The 23,875-nt window shown below is 48.9% G+C and overlaps 1 protein-coding gene across 1 annotated transcript in view; it reads right to left on the minus strand.

Moving 5' to 3' along the window:
- Positions 1-3,643: 3,643 nt before the first annotated feature.
- Positions 3,644-23,875, minus strand: part of RRP36 (ribosomal RNA processing 36) — a 33,619-nt gene continuing 13,387 nt past the window's right edge. The window contains exons 4-8 of the mRNA XM_075848508.1: positions 23,810-23,875; positions 15,931-16,035; positions 5,328-5,402; positions 5,135-5,252; positions 3,644-4,197 (exon numbers count right to left, since the gene is read on the minus strand). The exon at positions 23,810-23,875 is cut by the window's right edge and continues 1 nt beyond it. Of these exons, the coding sequence (XP_075704623.1) occupies positions 4,061-4,197; positions 5,135-5,252; positions 5,328-5,402; positions 15,931-16,035; positions 23,810-23,875 (501 nt within the window). The 3' untranslated portion in view covers positions 3,644-4,060. The remainder of the gene's footprint in view (positions 4,198-5,134; positions 5,253-5,327; positions 5,403-15,930; positions 16,036-23,809) is intronic.

Below are 23,875 nucleotides of genomic sequence, written 5' to 3' on the forward strand. Positions count from 1 at the left end.
CAATTAGCCCGTGAGGTTCTTTGTATACAAGAGACTCACCTTTTGAAACAAGATGCCCATCGCATCAAACACCCCCAATTTCCCTATGTCTTCCAGTCGCACCAAAACCCGAGGCGTGCTGATGGCTGGAAGAAACAGTCGCCTTTCAAGTAATTGAACTGCTTGCTGATCCCAACGGTAGATGTTTTTCTGATTTGTTTGATTAACAACGTAAAATATTCCCTGTTAACGCTGTATGAACCCAACACTCGCCAGACGAGATTCCTACACAAAACCGCAGATTGATTTCCAAACAGAAGCAGGGACAATTAATTCTATGCAGGGACTCTGTTATGGATCTTGACATGGACACCTCTTCACATTCTCGTCTCTCACGCGTTGCTCTCGGTGATTGGTTCTGGGGGGAGGGGCTGTACGATAGGTTCGGAACAAGATTATTCATTTCATTCCCGAGTACATAATAACCGCTCTAGAATTGATCTGTTCATAGTACATAAAGCTACACTTCTGTTGTCACAATCCAAGTCTATTGGAAGTATTCAGTGGTCAGATCACGCTCCAATTACTCGGACGATTGCGGAATCGTATAACACTCCTCCACATTACCTTTGGAGATGCAACTTTTTTCTCTTATCACATCCTACCTATAAAAAAGACATAGAAAGAGATCTTCATGAATCGATACACCGGATGTCGGGGTCTCCTCCCTATGGAACGCGCACAAAGCAGGCACTTTCACCGATTAGGTCACACTCTTTGCAAAACACGGGTAGCGGAGATTTCTTCGTTAGCAAACGAGATCCGCCTTTTGGATACAAAGAATAAATTATCACCCTCCACGGAATGGGCCTCTCGGTTGCTCCTCCTACGCCAACGCCTCCGTCTCTGCTTACTATCGGATTATGAGAAAAACTTAGGAAAACTAAAGCTCGATTTTATTCACAAAACAATAAGGCAGGGAAATTATTAGCGGCTCGACTTAAAACTCAATACCAGAAAGCTAGAATCCCTGACCTGATAGACCCCCACAATCACAAAAAGATTCTGGACCCCAGAGACATAGCAGATCAATTACTCATCTCTCTACAACCTAAAAGATGACCCCTTTACTGCTTGTCCTAACCCTCCTGAGATACTAGACTTCCTTCGGAGGGCGTCTCTGCCTAGATTGTCCGTAGAACAGTTGGAATCCCTAAATGCCCCAATCACAGCGCAAGAGATTTTGACAACTATCCGGTCCCTTCCACAAGGCAAATCCCCAGATGGCCTTTCTGACTCTTACTATAAAAACGTATCCACTATATTAGTACCTTATTTGACGACGTTTTTTCAACATGCCATGGATCTTGGTTCCTTTCGGAAAGAAAACCAGTCGCCCATTATTGTCACTCTCCCTAAACCGGGTAAGACTGCTGATGTTCCCCAAAGTTTTAGACCCATTTCACTACTGAACTCGGATTTAAAACTATATGCCAAATGAATTGTGACACGGCTTTCCCCTCTGCTGACTACTTTGGCGAGTGTAGATCAGGGGGGCTTTGTTAAAGGACGGCGAGCGTCAGATAATACGAGACGGATCTTAAACCTAATTCACCTTATTGAACCGCGAGCTACGCCAGATGTTGGCTCTGGACGCTGAGAAGGCGTTTGACCGTATTAATTGGTCATACGCCTATTGCGACTCTCCGGGAGATGGGATTTCAGGGCACAATATTGAAGACCATTGGAGCGTTTACTCGTCGCCTATAGTGAAGGTATAAACTAATGGAATCCTGTCTACGGAGTTCCATATATCGAATGGTACCCGACAAGGATGCCCTTTATCCCCCATCATTCTTATACTATCCATGGAACCGTTCGCTCAACACATTAAACTTTGCACGGAAATCCAGGGAATACAATGCCGGGAAAAATCACACATTATTTCTTTATATGCGAACGACATTATCCGATCCTTAACTAACCCAGAATCCTCGTTGTCCTCGTCTATTGACATAATTAATGCTTTTGGCAAAACCTCATATTATAAATTAAATGCGCAGAAATCCCAAATCCTTCCTTTCCATCTCGACTCTTCTACACTACACTTCCTTAAAACCAAATACCCTTTTGATTGGCAAATAAAAGGTATTCAGTATTTGGGTATAACCTGAACTTCCTCCTTTAAGGACCTTTATGAACCTCTTTGAAGACTATTCAAGCTGACACGGAGCGACTACTTCAATGTGAGACTTCCTGGCTCGGCCGGATTGAGGCCTATAAAATGCTTCCATTACCGGAGCTCTTGTACCTATTCAGAACTGGCCTATTACTCTTCCCAAGAGATTCTTTCAGATGGCGCAAAAAACCCTCTCCCAATTGGTTTGGTCAAGACGCCAACCTAGACTTTCCATGCATTTGTTTACCAAAGCTAGGAAGACGGGCGGATTGGGTCTACCAGACATCCAGTTACTATATGGCCACTCAAGTAGCGCAAACATCTAGTTGGTGGGTCATGGATACGGACAAATATTGGTTACAAATAGAAGCTTCTTATATCTCGCCCCGGACCTTAAACTCAACACTATTCTTGCCGTTTTGGGAGTTACGATCTCCATTGACAAAGACTTCTCTGGCCTGCCGGTCCTATATTCAGCGTGATGCACCTCACCGCGCTCTAGATCCCCTTACACTTTTTTCTGCTGATAATTCCTATCCTTACTTTATCGTCATGGATTGCAGAGGGTGTCAATGAGGTCTCCTTATTGTTTGAACGCCATCAATTGCGGAGTTTTGACCATCTCAGGGCTAAGTTTTCTTTATCCAACTTGGACTTTTTTAAGAACTTACAAATAAACCATTGCCTTATGAACACCCATCATTGTGATGCTTTTATGCCACTTTCAATGATTTGGCCATTTTTCCAGACGAGTTAAGGGTTTAAAACAACACGATTAATTCTGACTAAATTCCACCTGCTTAAGTCATGGGAAGAGACTTGGGTCTGTCATGTGTTGCCGCAGCACGGTCGGCCTCCCTCAGACTCATACATAAGGCTCTTACATACATCTTCTCGGAGATGGTTCTTCACCCCTGACCGCCTGCATAGGATGTGTCCGGAGTCACCTGCTGGAGGGGTTGTGGTAACACCGGTACTCTCTACCATATTTTGTGCCAATGTCCCACGCTGGACAGGTTTTGGGCCAAGTATTTCACCGTCCAGTCCCGCATTCTCCTCAAGTAGCTTTATTATTTCCCTCTCTGTATGAGACGCTTGATTTGTAAAATCCTTGTTCTGGCAAAGCGAATTCTCACGAGACATTGGAAGGAGTTGATGCTCCTTCACTTGATGAACTCCTATCTTTACTTCACGCGACATCTGCATATGAGAGAATAATGGCCTCAGGTAATGCCTCCTTCTCCAAATGTAATCTATTGTGGAATCCGTGGTCTAACAGAACTTTCTATCCATACTAACGAGCTGGCATCCCGACGTGACCATGAGCATTGTCTGCTGTGTTTATTATACTCGCGGGATGACCCGATAATGCATCTCTGGAGGTGGAGAATGACTGATCTCGATCTTTGCTGCACTATTTGTGGGATTTCAGTTTTCTCCCTTTTATTTGTTCTATGCTGTTATTTCAATAACTTCACACTGACATCGCTCTCTTGCTTTATTGAGATACGTGACTGAACTTTATGTATACAATGTTTGTGTCTCATTCCTATGTGAAAAAACAAAAAACCAGGTCCATGTTTAAGTCGATGTACAACGGCAAAAAAAGAAGGATGAGGCGATACCGGGCGCGCTATAACGAGGCGCAGATATGAGGACACCTTATAATTACAGGGATATCAGGGAGGGGGATGATCTGCAGATTAATGGCGGGGGGTCCACACACATTATATTAATATCACATCTGCAGAGCATCACATCCGAGCAGACTGCAGATCAGCACGACTTCACTCCTGCAGGAGGTTCCCAGCGGTCCTGCACCTTCATGAATGTTCTAGAAGAAACAGCGCGATGGAGAAACCACAGCACAACACAGGGATGGAGACGAGACGGGGGAACCGCTCAGGACTGCTGGCTGGGGAGGCGTCTTCTGTCTTTAATGGAGTTTCGTTTCCTCTTCTTATTTAAGAAATTCTCCACTTTTCCTTTTTTCTTCAGCTCTTGAAATTTCTGTGCAAGTTCCAACTTCCGAGCGTCACCTGTGGGCAGAGCAGAATGGTCATCACTACGCAGGCCGGGGCACACGGCCGACTACTCATCATCGCTACGCAGGCCGGGCACGCGGCACACCGCTCGTCATCGCTACGCCGGCCGGGGACGCGGCACACCGCTCGTCAACGCTACGCAGGCCGGGGACGCGGCACACCGCTCGTCATCGCTACGCAGGCCGGGGACGCGGCACACCGCTCGTCATCGCTACGCAGGCCGGGGACGCGGCACACCGCTCGTCATCGCTACGCAGGCCGGGGACGCGGCACACCGCTCGTCATCGCTACGCAGGCCGGGGACGCGGCACACCGCTCGTCATCGCTACGCAGGCCGGGGACGCGGCACACCGCTCGTCATCGCTACGCAGGCCGGGGACGCGGCACACCGCTAGTCATCTCTACGCAGGCCGGGGACGCGGCAGACGGATATAATAAAATAATAATAATCTTAGGCCACATGGCCACATGTACGTCGTGGGGGGGGGGGGTTCCTCTCCTATTCGGGACTCTCCGCTAGAAGCCGGTGAAGAATCAATGTAAAGAACAACTTGTAACTTGCCAGTCGCCGCGGCTTCCTCTGGCTGTGACCGATTACCGGGGGTTTCAGCAGCCACATCCATAGTGATCACTCCTGAGACCAGGGTCAGCCTTCTGGTAATATTGTGTGTGCTCCGTGTGACATTATTAGGTGTGAATTGTAGGTCTGTATTATTTCCGCATTGCATGACTAGATTATGTACTTCCTGGCGGATTGTGGCCATTGTATCGGTGGGATTTTAATCTTGGAAGGTTTCCTATATCTGGGCCCGGTGTGATGCTAGGAGGCTGGCGCGGTGCGATGTGAATACAGACAGGGCAGTATTTGGTCTCAGGACGGGATCAGTAGTAAATACAGCCCAGCCTGGAGATTATATTATATTGTGCTCACCTTTCTTTAGGTAGAACGGCCTCTTGCCTTGCTGCGCACGCTCTCGCTGCTGTCTCTTGAACTGGACCTGACGCTCCCGGAGCCGCTGCTTCTGCTGGGCCGCGGCTTCCTGCTGATTCTAGATGTAAATACAAACACGTTGAAGAGCAGAACTCGGGGTCTCCAGGACCTGCTCCCTGGAAATGCTCCTCACCATCCTGCGCAGCAACTGTGTGAGCTGCTCCCGGAGGGCCGGGTTACGAGCTTTCCAAAGCCGCTTCTCCAAAACCTGTTAAAAAAAATCACAAAGATCAGCAAGGAGCGGAGCGGGAAACCGTCCCTTATACTACAGATACAACACCCTCCACAAACAAGGACACCGCTCGGCCAATCAGAAGTTTCTGGTTAGGGAACAGTCGTGGATCACAGAATGCTTGTCAGATGACAGCTGTTCCTTCCTCTGCTGCCAGCGTGAAGCCTTCTGTGGGAAGCGGCTGCCTGTACTTCGTGCAAGAGGAGCCCAACTGCATCTTCATACTCCACGTAAAATACCTTTGTTGGAGTCATTGGAAGGGGGGGGGGGGCACAGCACCTACAGAACAACGCCACTGGGAGTATGACACTTAGTAGGAGAGAGTCTCGACCCGGCAGGCTATGCCCTTCCCACAGACCGCAGCTAATTTAGTTTGTCCCAGTGCAAGAGGATCCCCCCATGGAGGGACCTGGAGTGGAATGGTGCATATCGAGGGTAGACACCATTCTGCCCAGCACCCGCATGCAAAAACAGATGGAAGAGGGAGCGTTCCAGCAAAGGGCCACTTTGGAACGAATGGAGCCTACCTTGTCTCCCGGAAGAAGGACCCGAATCGGTTTAAGGTGTTCAGAATTAAGCGGACACTGGAAAGATTGTCTTCTCCCTGAACCTTTAACAAGAGGTCATTCAAGTGAGGGATGACCACAACTCCCCTGGTGTGGACAAGTGCCATGAGAGTAACCAGGATCTTAATAAGGACAAGAGGAGACATGGTGAGCCCAAAAGGGAGGGCGACAAATTGGAAACGTAGAGCACTAAATCAAGGAAAAAAAATAAATCAAACACTGCTGTGTCTTTGGGATATAGAGGAATGCATCAGAAGTAATCCTCCCTGAAGGAGCAACGAGACCTCCGACCATAAGGATTCCATGCAAAACCTCTTTGGTTAGCCACCTCAAGTCCAGGATTGAAAGAAGAGATCTGCCCTTTTTAGGGATTGTGAAGAGAATCAAATAGATCCCATGAAAACGTTCCAATTGAGGAACATGGACAATAACTTTCCGTAGAAGGGAACAAACAACTTGGGAAAAAGCAGAAGCACAACCTAGTGCGCGAGGCAGAGTCCATGGAAAGAACCTTACAGGCGGAAGCTTTAAGAATATCCTGGATCGGGGGGGCGTGGCCAACGACGGACATGAGCGGTCGCATGCTTTAGGTGCTCCGTACCCAGCTAAGGTTTTCCTCTATTTATCCTGCTGAAATACCGCCATAACTTCTACCAGAACCGACCTGCATACTTACCAAAGAGGACACGCTGTCATGAACCGAACCAGGCAATCCTTGGCGGCTGAAGGAATACGCTAGGGCCGTTCCACAAGATGGCGCCGGCGCCTCTGCATCTTCACTGTCTCCCTCCTCAGAGCAGGAACAGCCTGAACCTCCCCAAGCTCCTGAAACAGAGCTTACTTTGGCACAAGTGTCTTCCAGATTACTGGATGCGATTCAATTATCCACATCTTCCTTGACTGGTAGGATTGCAGAGGTAAAGTCGGATGTGGGTCTTCTGAGATAGGATTTGCAGAATTTAAGGGAAAGAGTGAGAGAGACAGAAGATAAAATCTCAGGACTGGAAGAGTGGCGCCGCAGACCACTAAACTGATTCAGCTGGAAAGGGGGCTGGTCAATGGGCGCAACGAGCAGACGACTTGGAAAACCGCCTTCGCCGCAATAATATAAGGATCCTGGGGCTACCCGAGCGAAGTGAGGGATGAGACCCCTGCGCATTCATGGAGGCCTGGTTTAAGGAAATATTACCGGACGCCATTTTGTCTTCTTCCTACACTATCGAAAGAGCGCACCGCATGCCGGGCAGACCACCACCCCCCCTGGAGCTCCTCCGAGACCCATGATAGCTCGTCTACTCAGCAGCAGAGATCGAGATGCCATTTTACAAGCTGTGCGCAAACATGGAGAGATTCGTTTTCAGAATGCCACCATACTGCTCTTTCCAGATTTTTCAGCTGCATTACAGAAAATGAGGGCTTCCTTCGTGCAAGTCAAGAGGAGACTCAGGGACCTACAAATATCTTACTCAATGGTGTTCCCAGCAAGATTGAGAGTCGTCCATCAAGAGAAAACTATCTTCTTCACTGATCCGGCTGAGGCAGATGAATGGCTGAGTTCTGTTGGTCGCTCGCCCCGTCGCTAACATTTGAATCATCGGGACTGTTCTATATGTATGCCATGTCCACATTGCCTGCACTTTCGGAATATCGTATGGGACTTTCAGATGAGTAGGCAACATATAGATAATGTGTTTTTGACATAATATTCATCCTGCTGCTAGTGGCCTTACCATATAGTCCACTTATACTGTGGACGCAGATTTTGCTTGGCAGGGTGGATTGGAGAGAGAACCCTGCGGTTAATCCTTTTTGTAATAGGGTCATTTCTTTTATGTATGTTATATCGTGCATTTCTCAGGTATATGAGTAGAAGGAAATAGCGGGAAAACTGCCTTGTGTAGAATCAATAGAACCTGTTGCGGGCCCCTGGCAGCGATAGATATTGAGCGGCAGCGCGTGGCTCATGACATGCTTGGATACATGTAATAGCGGTTAAAACAATTCACACATGACGAAACATAATGCTGGTTTTTCTTCTGTTATTTTATAACTTGTTCACCTATATCAGCTATAAGGTATATAGGTGATCCCCCGTTTACCCACAATATCACACCTGTGATATAACGTAACTTAATAGCCCTGAAAGATTTGGTTACAAACGGTTAGTACTGGTGTCTTGTTCTTTGCACCAGCTGTTTACCCAGAAAATTGCATTATATTGATATGTAAGGAAATAAGTGCCATGACTTTGAATATTTTGTCTGTAAATGTGAGAGGCCTGGGAGACTCCCATAAAAGGAATCTAACATTTTCCTTTATCCGCAACCAAGGGCCACAATTAATATGTCTTCAGGAAACGCACCTAATTCCTTCCACTGTTCATTGCCTGAATCACCCGTGGATACAATGGTCGGCCCACTCCACTTATAGTTCCTATTCCAGAGGGGTTTCCATTTTAATCCATAAGTCACTTAGATGGGAACTGGACGTGGTACTAAAGGATACAGACGGCAGATGGATATTCATACATGCCTGGATAGAAGGTCATCCCTTTGTTCTGATTGGACTTTATCTTCCACCACCTGCCCCCATGTCGGTACTTTATGAAGCGGCAAAGTTTGCCTCACAGTTTCCCATGGCCGGAGTGTTGTGCATGGGAGATTTCAATCTGTTGCTGGACCCGTCTATTGACAAGTTTAATTCTGGAGCGGTACCGGGAAATCCACCTGTAATCACTCCCTTGGCTGGGTTTTTGGGAGAGATGGGCTGGCTGGATATGTGGAGACAGAGATACCCGGATAAACGAGAGTTTACCTGCTTTACACCTGGGAGAAATACACTATCTCGGATTGATCATATGTGCGGTAATCCCAAAGTCTATAGCATGATGGAAATTATTTCACACTTACCCCGTGCAATGTCGGACCACTCCCCTATGCTGGTTAAGCTTACCCTCCGCCCACACGTGAACAGAGGTCCCAGGAAGATACACCCATTCTGGCTTACAGTATTCGGCGCTCAAGATCGAGTACCTGACCAACTTGAAATGTTCTTTGCGGATAATCTTCCCTTTGATAATCACTCGGCCCTCTGGGATGCCCTGAAGGCATACCTTCATAGATGTTTGCAGTCATCAATTTCCTATCACAAACGACAATCTTCCAAGATGGAACAGCTGCTGGAGAGCGAATGCACCAACTTGGAGGCCGCATTCATTGCAGATCCCTCCCCAAGCACTCAACAACACTGGCTACGGAAGGGCAGAGAATACGTAAATCTTCTCCACGAAAAGACTAAACGTCGCATCTTCTTTTCTAAGCAGAGATATTTCGAGCAAGGCAATCAATCCAGTAGTCTCTTGGCACATCTCATACACTGCAACTCTGTCTCTCCTGCCATATTACGTATTAAAACTACTGGCGGGAACATGCTTCATGATAATGTGCAAATCCTCAACTGCTTTACGGACTTCTACAAGGACCTCTATAGCCCGACATTGCAGGTGTCCCCTCAGAACATCAGGGACTATCTGTCGGAAATAAATATACCCAAAATGACGGACATACAAAGGGAGTCTATGGATGCCCCTCTAACACTCCAGGAATTGACAGAAGCATTATCCTCAATGGCGAAGGGAAAAGCATCTGGCCCGGATGGCATACCGCTTGAAGTGTACGTCAAATACCAGGAACAACTCTTGCCTCAGCTACTTGAGGTCTTGAATACGTCATTTGAAAAGGGAATGCTACCGGCTTCATTCTATGACGCTACCATAATTGTACTTCTGAAACCGGACAAGTCGCCATTAGACTGCGGGTCATACAGGCCTATATCCTTGCTCAACACTGATTATAAATTGACGAAAGTGTTCGCGAACAGGCTGAACTTGATCATAGCTGAGCTCATCCATCCCGACCAATCGGGATTCATACCGGGAAGGAGCACCTCGGACAACCTGAGGAGAGTACACGCGGTGGCACAAATAGCTGAACGGAACAGCAATGATTGGGCCCTGGCTTCCCTAGATGCAGCTAAGGCCTTCGACTCAGTGGAATGGCCCTATCTCTCTAGCGTTCTCACATGCTTTGGCTTTGGACCGGCCTTTGTGTCTTGGATACAACTCATATATAACCATCCGAAAGCTACCGTGGCACTGAATGGCCTGACATCGACTTCATTTGAGCTCGGCCGTGGAACAAGGCAGGGATGCCCTCTATCGCCACTACTCTTTGCCATGGCAATGGAACCGTTGGCGATACTTCTTAGATCGGACACAGAGCTGCAAGGTATCCATCACGCGACACAGGAGGATCGAATTGCCTTATACGCAGACGACATCATGCTCTTCATCTCAAGGGTGCAATCCTCCCTTCCAAGGGCAATGAGCTTAATTAATACATTTGGAGATTACTCTGGATTGCGTATAAAATTGGTCAAAGTCGTCAGTAATGTTTCTTCATCAAATCGAATCTCAACCGGTGGGCTCTACGATGGAAGGTCTGGCAGTAGTGGATCACTTCAAATATCTGGGACTGCATATCGCCAGGAACGCATCGCGCTCACTTCCACTCAATGTCCACCCGCTTCTGCCAATCTTTAGAGAAAAATTCAAGGTGTGGGCGGCCCTTCCCTTATCAGTCATGGGCCGTATTAATTTGATTAAAATGGTGGTACTACCAAAGAGCCTGTATGTCCTACAACATGTATGTAATCCTATACCAAAGTCCTTTTTCAAACAATTGGAATCATTAATCATATCCTTCATATGGGGCCGCTCTAGATCTAAATTGGCCTTACAAAAATTACAACGCCCAAAAGAGATGGCTGGCATTGCTCTTCCAGATATCTACCTATACTACTTAGTTGGCCAACTCAAATATTTGGGCCCCTGGACACAAGCAAACCGACCGTCTGGAACTGAAGGGATTTTACTGGAATACTCCGCGCATGAAATACTATGGCCTGTATTGTTCCATCGTGGGAACCTACAGACACCTTTACTACCCATTTGTCGATTAGCCCGAGGAGTGTGGAAAGCGGCGGTGGAAATTTCAGGTACCCCCATAATACCGGAGGAGACTCCATTATGGCACAATATGGACTTGAAAGCCTTACACACCTACCCGGATGCAGCATACTGGACAGATGCGGGCGTACAGGTGCTCAACGATATCTATGAAGATGATACCTTTATATCCTTTGAACAGATGCAGGAAAGATTTCGCAATCCAAGGCAGCACTTCAAATACCTACAACTGCGACATCTCCTTTCCACAGTTTCCGGCACCTCGTCAGCCCATCTCCTCATATCCCCTCATCGGGGTGATCAGATCTCAGGGTCCTAAAGGACTGATCTCCACCATATACGCTCACCTCTTGGATAAAAAGGCTTCAGCGGCACCCCTACCAGCTATCTCTAAATGGGTCCAACTGATACCATCGCTAACTGAAGAGAATATTAATGATTTACTGCAGTCTCACTTACATGTGTCACCGGCGGCTAATAACAAGCTCATTCAGTTATACTATATACATCAAGCCTATTTAACGCCTATACGACTGTTTAAGATGCATTGCATAGCGGAACCTTCCTGTCCTAAATGCTCACACGCTCCTGCAGATTTTTGGCATATGGTGTGGACGTGTCCTCATATCAAGAAATACTGGGCGGAAGTGGTTGAAGTCCTAAATCGGATGCTACCATTCCCGATCACCAGCTCTCCAGAAATATGTTTGTTTGGCATAATGGAGGAAGACCAGTGGCCACATTACACCAGAATTTTCATACAGGAGACACTATTTCTAGCTCGCAAAGGTATATCAATGAGATGGATGGATAGACGACCCCCGAAAGTTAGTGTGGAAAAATATGGTAAATTCGACAGTGTCGTACGAACGCATCATCTACAAACACAGAAACTTACCTGACAAATTCCACAAAATTTGGGACCTGTGGTGTGAAGCACCAGATACTAATTACTCCAGAGAACTGGGGCAAGCAAGGAGTGTGCTGGGGGGGGGGGGGGGGGGGGGGAGATAATCGCGGTTGGGAAGGGTGACAGTGGATGTCCCGGGCCTCTCGCATACAATTAAACACTTGTACTGTTATTATTAATGAACGCTCAGATGGTTACGCTTCACAAATATGGTGTATCTGTTCGCAAGATAATGCTGGCATTACGTGAAAATATGGCACTTATGTTTTTAGCACCTGCGAGTGCTTTGTTACAAAGTTATAGGACATTGCGGTCCATTCACTATTTTGAATTTGACTTGTGTTAAACTTTGTTACATTTTTCAATAAAAAGAGTTTAAAAAAAAAAAAAAGAATATCCTGGATCCAGTCAACACCGACTCTCAAATCCAAGCGCAGTCCACATGAAAGAGCTGTGTCTCCTGAATCAAGCTTCTCCCAACAGAGTCTATGCCCAGTTGGCTACACCAAGTACATGGACGGCTTCACTGGGTGGAGAGTCACGTCCCAGCTCTAAGTATCAGAGAGGACTCCCACTTATACGCTCTGCTCCGGATGATTCAGCTAGACAACCGCTGTGTAGGTATCAGTCCAGACTCAACCATGGAGAGGAGGAGTCCAATGGCAGAGTTCCAAGAATATGGCCCTCAATTCCAGAAGGATAATCTGCAGCAGTGCTTTGTCCTTGAACCATCTGCCCTGAGCTGTGAGAAAGGCATCTGTTGAGATGACCGGCCACTGGAGAGGCAGGAAGGACCAGCCCTGGGAGATGACAGAGTGGACTCCCACCACAACAACTTCCCACAAACCTGTGGGAGCAGAAAATCAAACTTGTCCCGAGAATCCTGGGATTCCTCCCAGCACGGGAGAATTTTCCTCCGTAGAGGCCTCGTATGATATTGGGCATAGGCGACGGACTTAAATGCCAACACCATCTTGCCCAGTGCTGGCATGCAGAAGTGAATGGAAACTTGATCGACCACCTTGTGAAGGAGTCTCATCCCTGCCTGGATGTCCTACATCTTGTCCACTGGAAGTAGAACAGTCCTTGTGTCGAAAATCATGCCCAGGAACTCCATGCAATGAGGTCTTAGTTGACGAACTATCAAATCTCTTCAAGGTGTCAAGGGTATTTCTGGAACTTGAAAGATTTTGTAGCTCTGGAGGAGGCCTTCACCTGGGTGAAGAACAATGCCCAGTTAGGGCATTCTACGAGGACAGAGTATCCTGGGGACATGGGTTGCAGGCACTAATAGCAGTGGAGAAGGCTGGCCGCATAGAAATGGTTACAGTGACTGCAATTATAGTGAGTCACTAATTCCATGGGGGCCGAATAATGGCTGTAATCCTCCCGGGCGAGAGAGAGAGGACCTCTACACTAGTGAGACGAGAGTCAGTGGAAAGGAGCAGAGAGAAGAAGAACACGGCTCAGTGAGTGCTGGCCCACCAAACCCTGGTGCTGTGATCTGACAACAGAAGAATGAAGAAGAGGAGGCCACGAACAGCTCATCTGACTGAGAAGATAGACCGCACAGGACAAAGCAAGCGCAGAGGACGGACAGAACCCTCATTGGGGAGAAAATAACTCCTAAAAGAACCAAATGGACTCCGACAAGGAGCTCTGGGGATCGCCTGTTGCTGACAGAATACTAGACCAAGTTTCCCACAGAAAACCTCATCAACCCTATATATTCACCCTCCGATGTCCACAAGGTCATCTCAACAGTAACCCCACATATAGCAGGGTTATGGACAGGCCGAGTGTTGGGTGACCGGCGGCAGAGTACTGCCTCGTTTCCTGGCACTGTCAGGGGGTTAACAATCCGGCCTAAATTTAAAAGGGAATGGAAAAAAATATATACAATCCCAAAACTAATTTCTTTACAAGAATGTGAAACCGCATTGGACGCGTCTCCCAATAGGAAGGCCACCAAAGCTATTCCATGGGAAACGTATAAAAAATATCGGCATATTTTGTGGATAAGACTTTATAAGTTTTGGTATTGACATCAATGGCACCTTCAGACCAAAACGTCTTTATGCCGGGGGAAAAAAACTTCAAATAATGGGCAGTAGTTGTTCTTCAATATGGCGCACGAGCCTGTATCTGGGGGACCCCTCTATACGGTCACGGGTCCTGGTTTTGGCGGTGTAGAGTGGGATTTCTTTTAGGCAGTTCTGGTGAAAAGTTGTTTCCAGAATATTTTCTATCCTGCGTTAGTAAATGGCTGGTTGTAAAGATCCCTTCCGTTTTATGTTAGGAGGAGGCAGGGCGCCCGCGGTCGTCTCTTCTCCTTGGTCAGCAACCTCCTGGCAGCGGGATTAGTCAGAAGTCATTAAGTGTTCGTCATCCAGGTGGGGAAGAAAAAAATATCATTACACGCGGATGATTTGCTCCAATTTGTAGGCGATTCCAACAATTCACTGAACGCAATTTTACAACTAGTTGAGGATTTCTGGTCTGGGAGAAATCAATTCTTGTGCCCTTGAAGGATAGGCCGGAGACCGAGGGAAGAAATGGGCAGCGCTCAGGCCGCAAGGAGTCGTAGAGATCCCACAATAGAGGCTTCCCCTAATATTTCTGAATGTTGGAATAAGCGGCGTTTTCCACGCGGCGGATGGAACATGAAGACGGGACGACCTCCTCACATTACAGATGTGGTCAATAATTCTCCCATATGGATAATAAAGTATCAAAAAAAGGGAAAGTAAGGATTCCACAAAGAACACTTCAAAATAGCCCAAAACAGCCCCTTCCCAATGACAGGTATTGATATTTAGTGGCACAGTAAAAAATATTGAAGATTGGGGTAAAATGTATTAATCAGAAATTAAAAATGAGGATTGGTGTTGAGAGTTTTGATCTTTGAATATTTGGAGTAGGAGAATGTGTGAGAATCATTAATATGGCAGAAGATGATCGAGATCCGAGCGATCGGCAGGGTCAGGTCATTGATAGAAGAATTACCATATAATGCCCCACGCAGACGACCAGAAAAATCAGCCGGAATCACGGACCCTTCCATTCACCACGGACACCGTCCTGTATATTTGCGGGAGGTGTCTGGGACGTAGAAGGGATGTGTAAACGATGGAGCACGCGCCTATACTTCATGTTGGAGCTCGGCCTGAAAACGAGAGCGTCTGTGATAACGGGTGCCCATAATTATGGGCTGTGATAACGGGCGCGCCGTGTGCTTGGGGCCCAAGGGAAATACGTCTCTTCGAGGGTCTGGCTTACAGCAAGACACCGGCAGATTCAGTCCCCAATATGTGCCCGTGGATTATTGGACTTCTAGAGGTTAGAACACGTGAGCTCCAGGTCCCCAGGAAAATACTAAACATCTAAAGGAAAAGTGGAGAACAGAGAACCTTTCTGATGACGAGGATGAGGAGGATGATGAAGATGAAGATAAAAGCCTCATCGGGGGGGGGGGGGGGGGGGTGGGTGAGCTTTGTGTTGAATTTGTCTTCTTTCGGTACGCGTAATAAGAAAATAGATGAAATTTAAAAAATAACAAAACCTTCAGTGTAGCACGGCGGACGTGAGTAGCGGGTGGTCTCCGCCTCACACAGAAATTAGGCTAAAACCGATCGGCTCAGTACCTGTGAGAAGGGCGTGGCCTGCCTGGGCGGAGCCAAAACCTCATCGTCCCCAGTGTCACCTCCTAACGGCAGGACTTGTCCCAGTCAAAATGGCAGACAAGAAGAATTCTGTATTCACTACGTAGATCAGGAATCCTCCGCAGGAACTCGCCCCCCCTCTCTGATCAATCCCGCCCGCAGGGAGGTGTTTGTTTTCTAGGTTTAGTTCCCGCGGCAGCAGGAGGTCTCGATACTGCACAGGTCGTATATTCGGCTTCTTACCTTATTCAGTTGTAGGTTCAGAGCCCCCGTCATACCTCCCCTCCCCCACAAGCCATGCCCAGACCCATCCCCCGCTGCTCTGACAAACACGAGTCACCTCTTTCTCCCTCAACTTGATCTGATCCAGGAAGCTGTACGTCTTCTCAAACACCTCAGGCTTAAATTCTCCTGAGAGGTCATCAAATCGCGGATCTCGCTGAATCTGGAAATAAAATAAAAACACATTCTGTAACCCAGGGAGTGCTCTGCCCTCATCATCATCATCACCCACGCCCATTCAGCAGCTCTGCCCTCATCATCATCATCCACGCCCATTCAGCAGCTCTGCCCTCATCATCATCATCCACGCCCAATCAGCAGCTCTGCCCTCATCATCATCATCATCATCATCATCATCATCACACACGCCCAATCAGCAGCGCTACCCTCATCATCACCGACGCCCAATCAGCAGCGCTACCCTCATCACCGACGCCCAATCAGCAGCGCTACCCTCATCATCACCGACGCCCAATCAGCAGCGCTACCCTCATCACCGACGCCCAATCAGCAGCGCTACCCTCATCATCACCGACGCCCAATCAGCAGCGCTACCCTCATCATCACCCACGCCCATTCAGCAGCTCTGCCCTCATCATCATCATCACCCACGCCCATTCAGCAGCTCTGCCCTCATCATCATCATCACCCACGCCCATTCAGCAGCTCTGCCCTCATCATCATCATCCACTCCCAATCAGAAGTTCTGCCCTCATCATCATCATCCACGCCCAATCAGCAGCTCTGCCCTCATCATCACACGCCCAATCAGCAGCTCTGCCCTCATCATCATCATCACACACACCCAATCAGCAGCGCTGCCCTCATCATCATCATCATCATCGACGCCCAATCAGCAGCGCTACCCTCATCATCACCCACGCCCAATCAGCAGCGCTACCCTCATCACCGACACCCAATCAGCAGCGCTACCCTCATCACCGACGCCCAATCAGCAGCGCTACCCTCATCACCGACGCCCAATCAGCAGCGCTACCCTCATCATCACCCACGCCCAATCAGCAGCTCTGCCCTCATCATCACCCACGCCCAATCAGCAGCTCTGCCCTCATCATCACCCACGCCCAATCAGCAGCTCTGCCCTCATCACCCACGCCCAATCAGCAGCTCTGCCCTCATCACCCACGCCCAATCAGCAGCTCTGCCCTCATCACCCACGCCCAATCAGCAGCTCTGCCCTCATCACCCACGCCCAATCAGCAGCTCTGCCCTCATCACCCACGCCCAATCAGCAGCTCTGCCCTCATCACCCACGCCCAATCAGCAGCTCTGCCCTCATCACCCACGCCCAATCAGCAGCTCTGCCCTCATCACCCACGCCCAATCAGCAGCTCTGCCCTCATCACCCACGCCCAATCAGCAGCTCTGCCCTCATCATCCACGCCCAATCAGCAGCTCTGCCCTCATCATCCACGCCCAATCAGCAGCTCTGCCCTCATCATCCACGCCCAATCAGCAGCTCTGCCCTCATCATCCACGCCCAATCAGCAGCTCTGCCCTCATCATCCACGCCCAATCAGCAGCTCTGCCCTCATCATCCACGCCCAATCAGCAGCTCTGCCCTCATCATCCACGCCCAATCAGCAGCTCTGCCCTCATCATCCACGCCCAATCAGCAGCTCTGCCCTCATCACCCACGCCCAATCAGCAGCTCTGCCCTCATCATCCACGCCCAATCAGCAGCTCTGCCCTCATCATCCACGCCCAATCAGCAGCTCTGCCCTCATCATCCACGCCATGACTGGCCGGCAGCGCTTGCTGAAAGGGAAATTACACCAGAAGAAGTTATGATCTTAATGATTTTCTTGTGACAAAACAAAATCCTGTACTGGAGTCTGAAATGAGGCTGCAATGATGTCCCCTCCCCATGTCTGGGTAAATAAAGACCCCACAGCACAATAACAGAAGACGTTGTGTGGACGGACACCCGGAGAGAGCGCAGGAGAGAGAGAGAGAGAGAGAGAGAGAGCGCGAGCGAGAGAGCGCGAGCGAGAGAGCGCGAGCGAGAGAGCGCGAGCGAGAGAGCGCGAGCGAGAGAGCGCGAGCGAGAGAGCGCGAGCGAGAGAGCGCGAGCGAGAGAGCGCGAGCGAGAGAGCGCGAGCGAGAGAGCGCGAGCGAGAGAGCGAGCGCGAGCGCGAGCGAGAGCGAGAGCGAGAGCGCGAGAGAGAGAGCGAGAGCGAGAGCGAGAGCGCGAGAGAGAGAGAGAGAGAGAGAGAGAGATCTTTATATCACAAGGACCAGAAGGAGAAAGGACAATGAACAGTACAGAATACAAGGTGGTCCCGTGTCCTGGACAGACACAAACGTCACATCTTCCCTCTGATCTGCCGGAGTCATTCAGTGTCACCCAGACATCCAGTCACTGCAGGGAAGCGCCACAAGAGGGAACCTATAATAATAATATAATCTCTGACAGCAGCACAACTAGTCCACAGAACGACCGACAACCCCAACATATCCTAAACAATCCCCGACAGCGGCACAACTAGTCCACAGAACGACCGACAACCCCAACATACCCTAAACAATCCCCGACAGCGGCACAACTAGTCCACAAGAACGAGACAACCAACATATCCTAAAGAATCCCCGACAGCAGCACAACTAGTCCACAGAACGAGACAACCCCAACATATCCTAAACAATCCCCGACAGCAGCACAACTAGTCCACAAGAATGACCGACAACCCCAACATATCCTAAACAATCCCCGACAGCAGCACAACTAGTCCACAAGAACGAGACAACCCCAACATATCCTAAACAATCCCCGACAGCAGCACAACTAGTCCACAAGAACGAGACAACCCCAACATATCCTAAACAATCCCCGACAGCAGCACAACTAGTCCACAAGAACGAGACAACCCCAACATATCCTAAAGAATCCCCGACAGCGGTACAACTAGTCCACAAGAATGACTGACAACCCCAACATATCCTAAACAATCCCCGACAGCAGCACAACTAGACCACAAGAACGACCGACAACCCCAACATGTCCTAAACAATCCCCGACAGCGGCACAACTAGTCCACAAGAATGACCGACAACCCCAACATATCCTAAACAATCCCCGACAGCGGCACAACTAGACCAAAGAATGACCGACAACCCCAACATACCCTAAACAATCCCCGACAGCAGCACAACTAGTCCACAAGAATGACCGACAACCCCAACATATCCTAAACAATCCCCGACAGCAGCACAACTAGTCCACAAGAACGAGACAACTCCAACATATCCTAAACAATCCCCGACAGCAGCACAACTAGTCCACAAGAACGAGACAACCAACATATCCTAAACAATCCCCGACAGCAGCACAACTAGCCCACAAGAACGACCGACAACCCCAACATATCCTAAACAATCCCCGACAGCAGCACAACTAGTCCACAAGAATGACCGACAACCCCAACATATCCTAAACAATCCCCGACAGCGGCACAACTAGACCAAAGAATGACCGACAACCCCAACATATCCTAAACAATCCCCGACAGCGGCACAACTAGTCCACAAGAATGACCGACAACCCCAACATATCCTAAACAATCCCCGACAGCAGCACAACTAGACCACAAGAATGACCGACAACCCCAACATATCCTAAACAATCCCCGACAGCAGCACAACTAGTCCACAAGAATGACCGACAACCCCAACATACCCTAAACAATCCCCGACAGCAGCACAACTAGTCCACAAGAACGAGACAACCAACATATCCTAAACAATCCCCGACAGCAGCACAACTAGCCCACAAGAACGACCGACAACCCCAACATATCCTAAACAATCCCCGACAGCAGCACAACTAGTCCACAAGAATGACCGACAACCCCAACATATCCTAAACAATCCCCGACAGCGGCACAACTAGACCAAAGAATGACCGACAACCCCAACATATCCTAAACAATCCCCGACAGCAGCACAACTAGTCCACAGAACGAGACAACTCCAACATATCCTAAACAATCCCCGACAGCAGCACAACTAGTCCACAAGAATGACCGACAACCCCAACATATCCTAAACAATCCCCGACAGCAGCAGAACTAGTCCACAGAACGAGACAACTCCAACATATCCTAAACAATCCCCGACAGCAGCACAACTAGACCAAAGAATGACCGACAACCCCAACATATCCTAAACAATCCCCGACAGCAGCACAACTAGACCAAAGAATGACTGACAACCCCAACATATCCTAAACAATCCCCGACAGCAGCACAACTAGTCCACAAGAATGACCGACAACCCCAACATATCCTAAACAATCCCCGACAGCAGCACAACTAGACCAAAGAATGACCAACAACCCCAACATATCCTAAACAATCCCCGACAGCAGCACAACTAGACCAAAGAATGACCGACAACCCCAACATATCCTAAACAATCCCCGACAGCAGCACAACTAGTCCACAAGAATGACCGACAACCCCAACATATCCTAAACAATCCCCGACAGCAGCACAACTAGTCCACAAGAACGAGACAACCCCAACATATCCTAAACAATCCCCGACAGCAGCACAACTAGTCCACAAGAATGACCGACAACCCCAACATATCCTAAACAATCCCCGACAGCAGCACAACTAGTCCACAAGAATGACCGACAACTCCAACATATCCTAAACAATCCCCGACAGCAGCACAACTAGTCCACAAGAACGAGACAACCCCAACATATCCTAAACAATCCCCGACAGCAGCACAACTAGTCCACAAGAACGAGACAACTCCAACATATCCTAAACAATCCCCGACAGCAGCACAACTAGTCCACAAGAACGAGACAACCCCAACATATCCTAAACAATCCCCGACAGCAGCACAACTAGTCCACAAGAACGAGACAACCCCAACATATCCTAAACAATCCCCGACAGCAGCACAACTAGACCACAAGAATGACCGACAACCCCAACATATCCTAAAGAATCCCCGACAGCAGCACAACTAGACCACAAGAATGACCGACAACCCCAACATATCCTAAACAATCCCCGACAGCGGCACAACTAGTCCACAAGAATGACCGACAACTCCAACATGTCCTAAACAATCCCCGACAGCAGCACAACTAGTACACAAGAACGAGACAACCCCAACATATCCTAAAGAATCCCCGACAGCAGCACAACTAGACCACAAGAACACCACAACCCCAACATATCCTAAAGAATCCCCGACAGCAGCACAACTAGTCCACAAGAACGACCAACAAACCAAACATATCCTAAACAATCCCCGACAGCAGCACAACTAGTCCACAAGAACGAGACAACCAACATATCCTAAACAATCCCCGACAGCAGCACAACTAGTCCACAAGAACGACCAACAAACCCAACATATCCTAAACAATCCTGACAGCAGCACAACTAGTCCACAAGAATGACCGACAACCCCAACATATCCTAAACAATCCTGACAGCAGCACAACTAGACCACAAGAACAAGACAACTCCAACATATCCTGAACAATCCCCGACAGCGGCACAACTAGTCCACAAGAATGACCGACAACTCCAACATATCCTAAACAATCCCCGACAGCGGTACAACTAGACCACAAGAACGAGACAACCCCAACATATCCTAAACAATCCCCGACAGCAGCACAACTAGTCCACAAGAACGAGACAACCCCAACATATACTAAACAATCCCCGACAGCAGCACAACTAGACCACAAGAACGAGACAACCCCAACATATCCTAAACAATCCCCGACAGCAGCACAACTAGTCCACAAGAATGACCGACAACCCCAACATATCCTAAACAATCCCCGACAGCGGCACAACTAGTCCACAGAACGACCGACAACCCCAACATATCCTAAACAATCCCCGACAGCAGCACAACTAGTCCACAAGAACGAGACAACCCCAACATATCCTAAACAATCCCCGACAGCAGCACAACTAGTCCACAGAACGAGACAACTCCAACATATCCTAAACAATCCCCGACAGCAGCACAACTAGCCCACAAGAACGACCAACAAACCCAACATATCCTAAAGAATCCCCGACAGCAGCACAACTAGTCCACAAGAACGAGGCAACCCCAACATGTCCTAAAGAATCCCCGACAGCAGCACAACTAGTCCACAGAACGACCGACAACCCCAACATATCCTAAACAATCCTGACAGCAGCACAACTAGTCCACAAGAACGACCAACAAACCCAACATATCCTAAAGAATCCCCGACAGCAGCACAACTAGTACACAAGAACGAGACAACCAACATATCCTAAACAATCCCCGACAGCAGCACAACTAGACCACAAGAACGAGACAACTCCAACATATCCTAAACAATCCCCGACAGCAGCACAACTAGTCCACAAGAATGACCGACAACCCCAACATATCCTAAACAATCCCCGACAGCAGCACAACTAGACCACAAGAACGACCAACAACCCCAACATATCCTAAACAATCCCCGACAGCAGAACAACTAGTCCACAAGAATGAGACAACCCCAACATATCCTAAACAATCCCCGACAGCGGCACAACTAGACCACAAGAACGAGACAACTCCAACATGTCCTAAACAATCCCCGACAGCAGCACAACTAGTCCACAAGAACGAGACAACCCCAACATATCCTAAACAATCCCCGACAGCGGCACAACTAGCCCACAAGGGGCAACACTCCAGGGCCGGGCTAGTGGGCATAGCGGCCGACACCTGGGCCCGCTGCAGGGAATGTGGAAGCCTCTCCACTAAACTACGATACTCCTCTCCAGGGAACAGAAACCTCTCACCCGAAGGGTCCGTGGGGGTCGGGTCCCGGGCTCACACATTTACAACACCCCTGATGGACCCCTCCCCGTATCCATCGGGTGCAGATATATCCAACCATGCAGATTTGAGCCTCAAGCACAGTACTCTTTGAGCTGCGCAGTAGGGCGGCCGTGCAACTTCCAAACGTCCCCTCAGAAATAGTGGGCACCCTCGCAGACCCCCTAAGACGAGGTGAGAGAGAACGGTGTCTGCACCGACAGCAGCCCAATCCTCTCCCTAAATAATCAGTGTTCAGCCGAGGAGAGGAAGCACCGGAGCCCAGGTACGAAGCATTGACCCCATACACTGCCCTAACCCACCAGGGATTCTGCTATTGACCCTTTGCTTTGCCTGAGACCACCAGGGATTTAAATATGTAAACTCCTTCTTTGCTGGAGGCCACCACAAATTCATTAACCACATCCATTACATGGTTAGACCCTTCATCTTAAACGGTGTAATGCTCCATCTCCCCTGTGGAGGCGCTGCAGGAGAATTAAAGACTTGCTGCCAGGTTCCCCCACGCGTAACAGCGGATTACTGGGGTCCAGCAGAAGTATATCCTGTGATCATCTTAAAGAGGTCTGCGGTTTTTCAGGAAACAGTGGCACGTCTGGCTATGGGCCATGTAGGGTATTGCAGTTCATTCCAGACATCCCAAGGACGGACGTGATTCCGCAGACCTTTTATTTCTAGTCCTAGATAATCCCGTTCTAGGGAACCGGTCAAGTTGTTTATGTTGTTGAACACGTGGATTTCAGCGGTCTGTCACTTCTGTGAACTCCGTGGATATCGCAGAACGATGCAGAGCGGCGTGGGCAAGGAGTCCGACGTACATGCAGAAGCACCGTAAACCGGACTCCACATCCACCATGTTTGGCATCGTGCGGCAGCGCTCACAGACAGAAGCGTCAGGCCGCTGCGATCCGCTTGTTGGACACAACTTCATGGCACGCTCAGCGAGGACCGCACAGACGACACCACTTTAATGTCAGGGACCACCGGAACAAAAAAATTAAATTAAAAACAATTGTACAAAAGGCGAGAGCTCCTCAGATGGAAAGCCTGCCGCGCACCAGGCGCCTTACCGTTTTCTTGGTCAGGACCACCTTCCTCAGGAACGGGACCGGTTTCTTAGAGGACATTTCCAAGGG

This window comes from Rhinoderma darwinii, unplaced genomic scaffold (genome assembly GCF_050947455.1).
Source record: "Rhinoderma darwinii isolate aRhiDar2 unplaced genomic scaffold, aRhiDar2.hap1 Scaffold_42, whole genome shotgun sequence".
Classification (NCBI taxonomy): domain Eukaryota; kingdom Metazoa; phylum Chordata; class Amphibia; order Anura; family Rhinodermatidae; genus Rhinoderma; species Rhinoderma darwinii.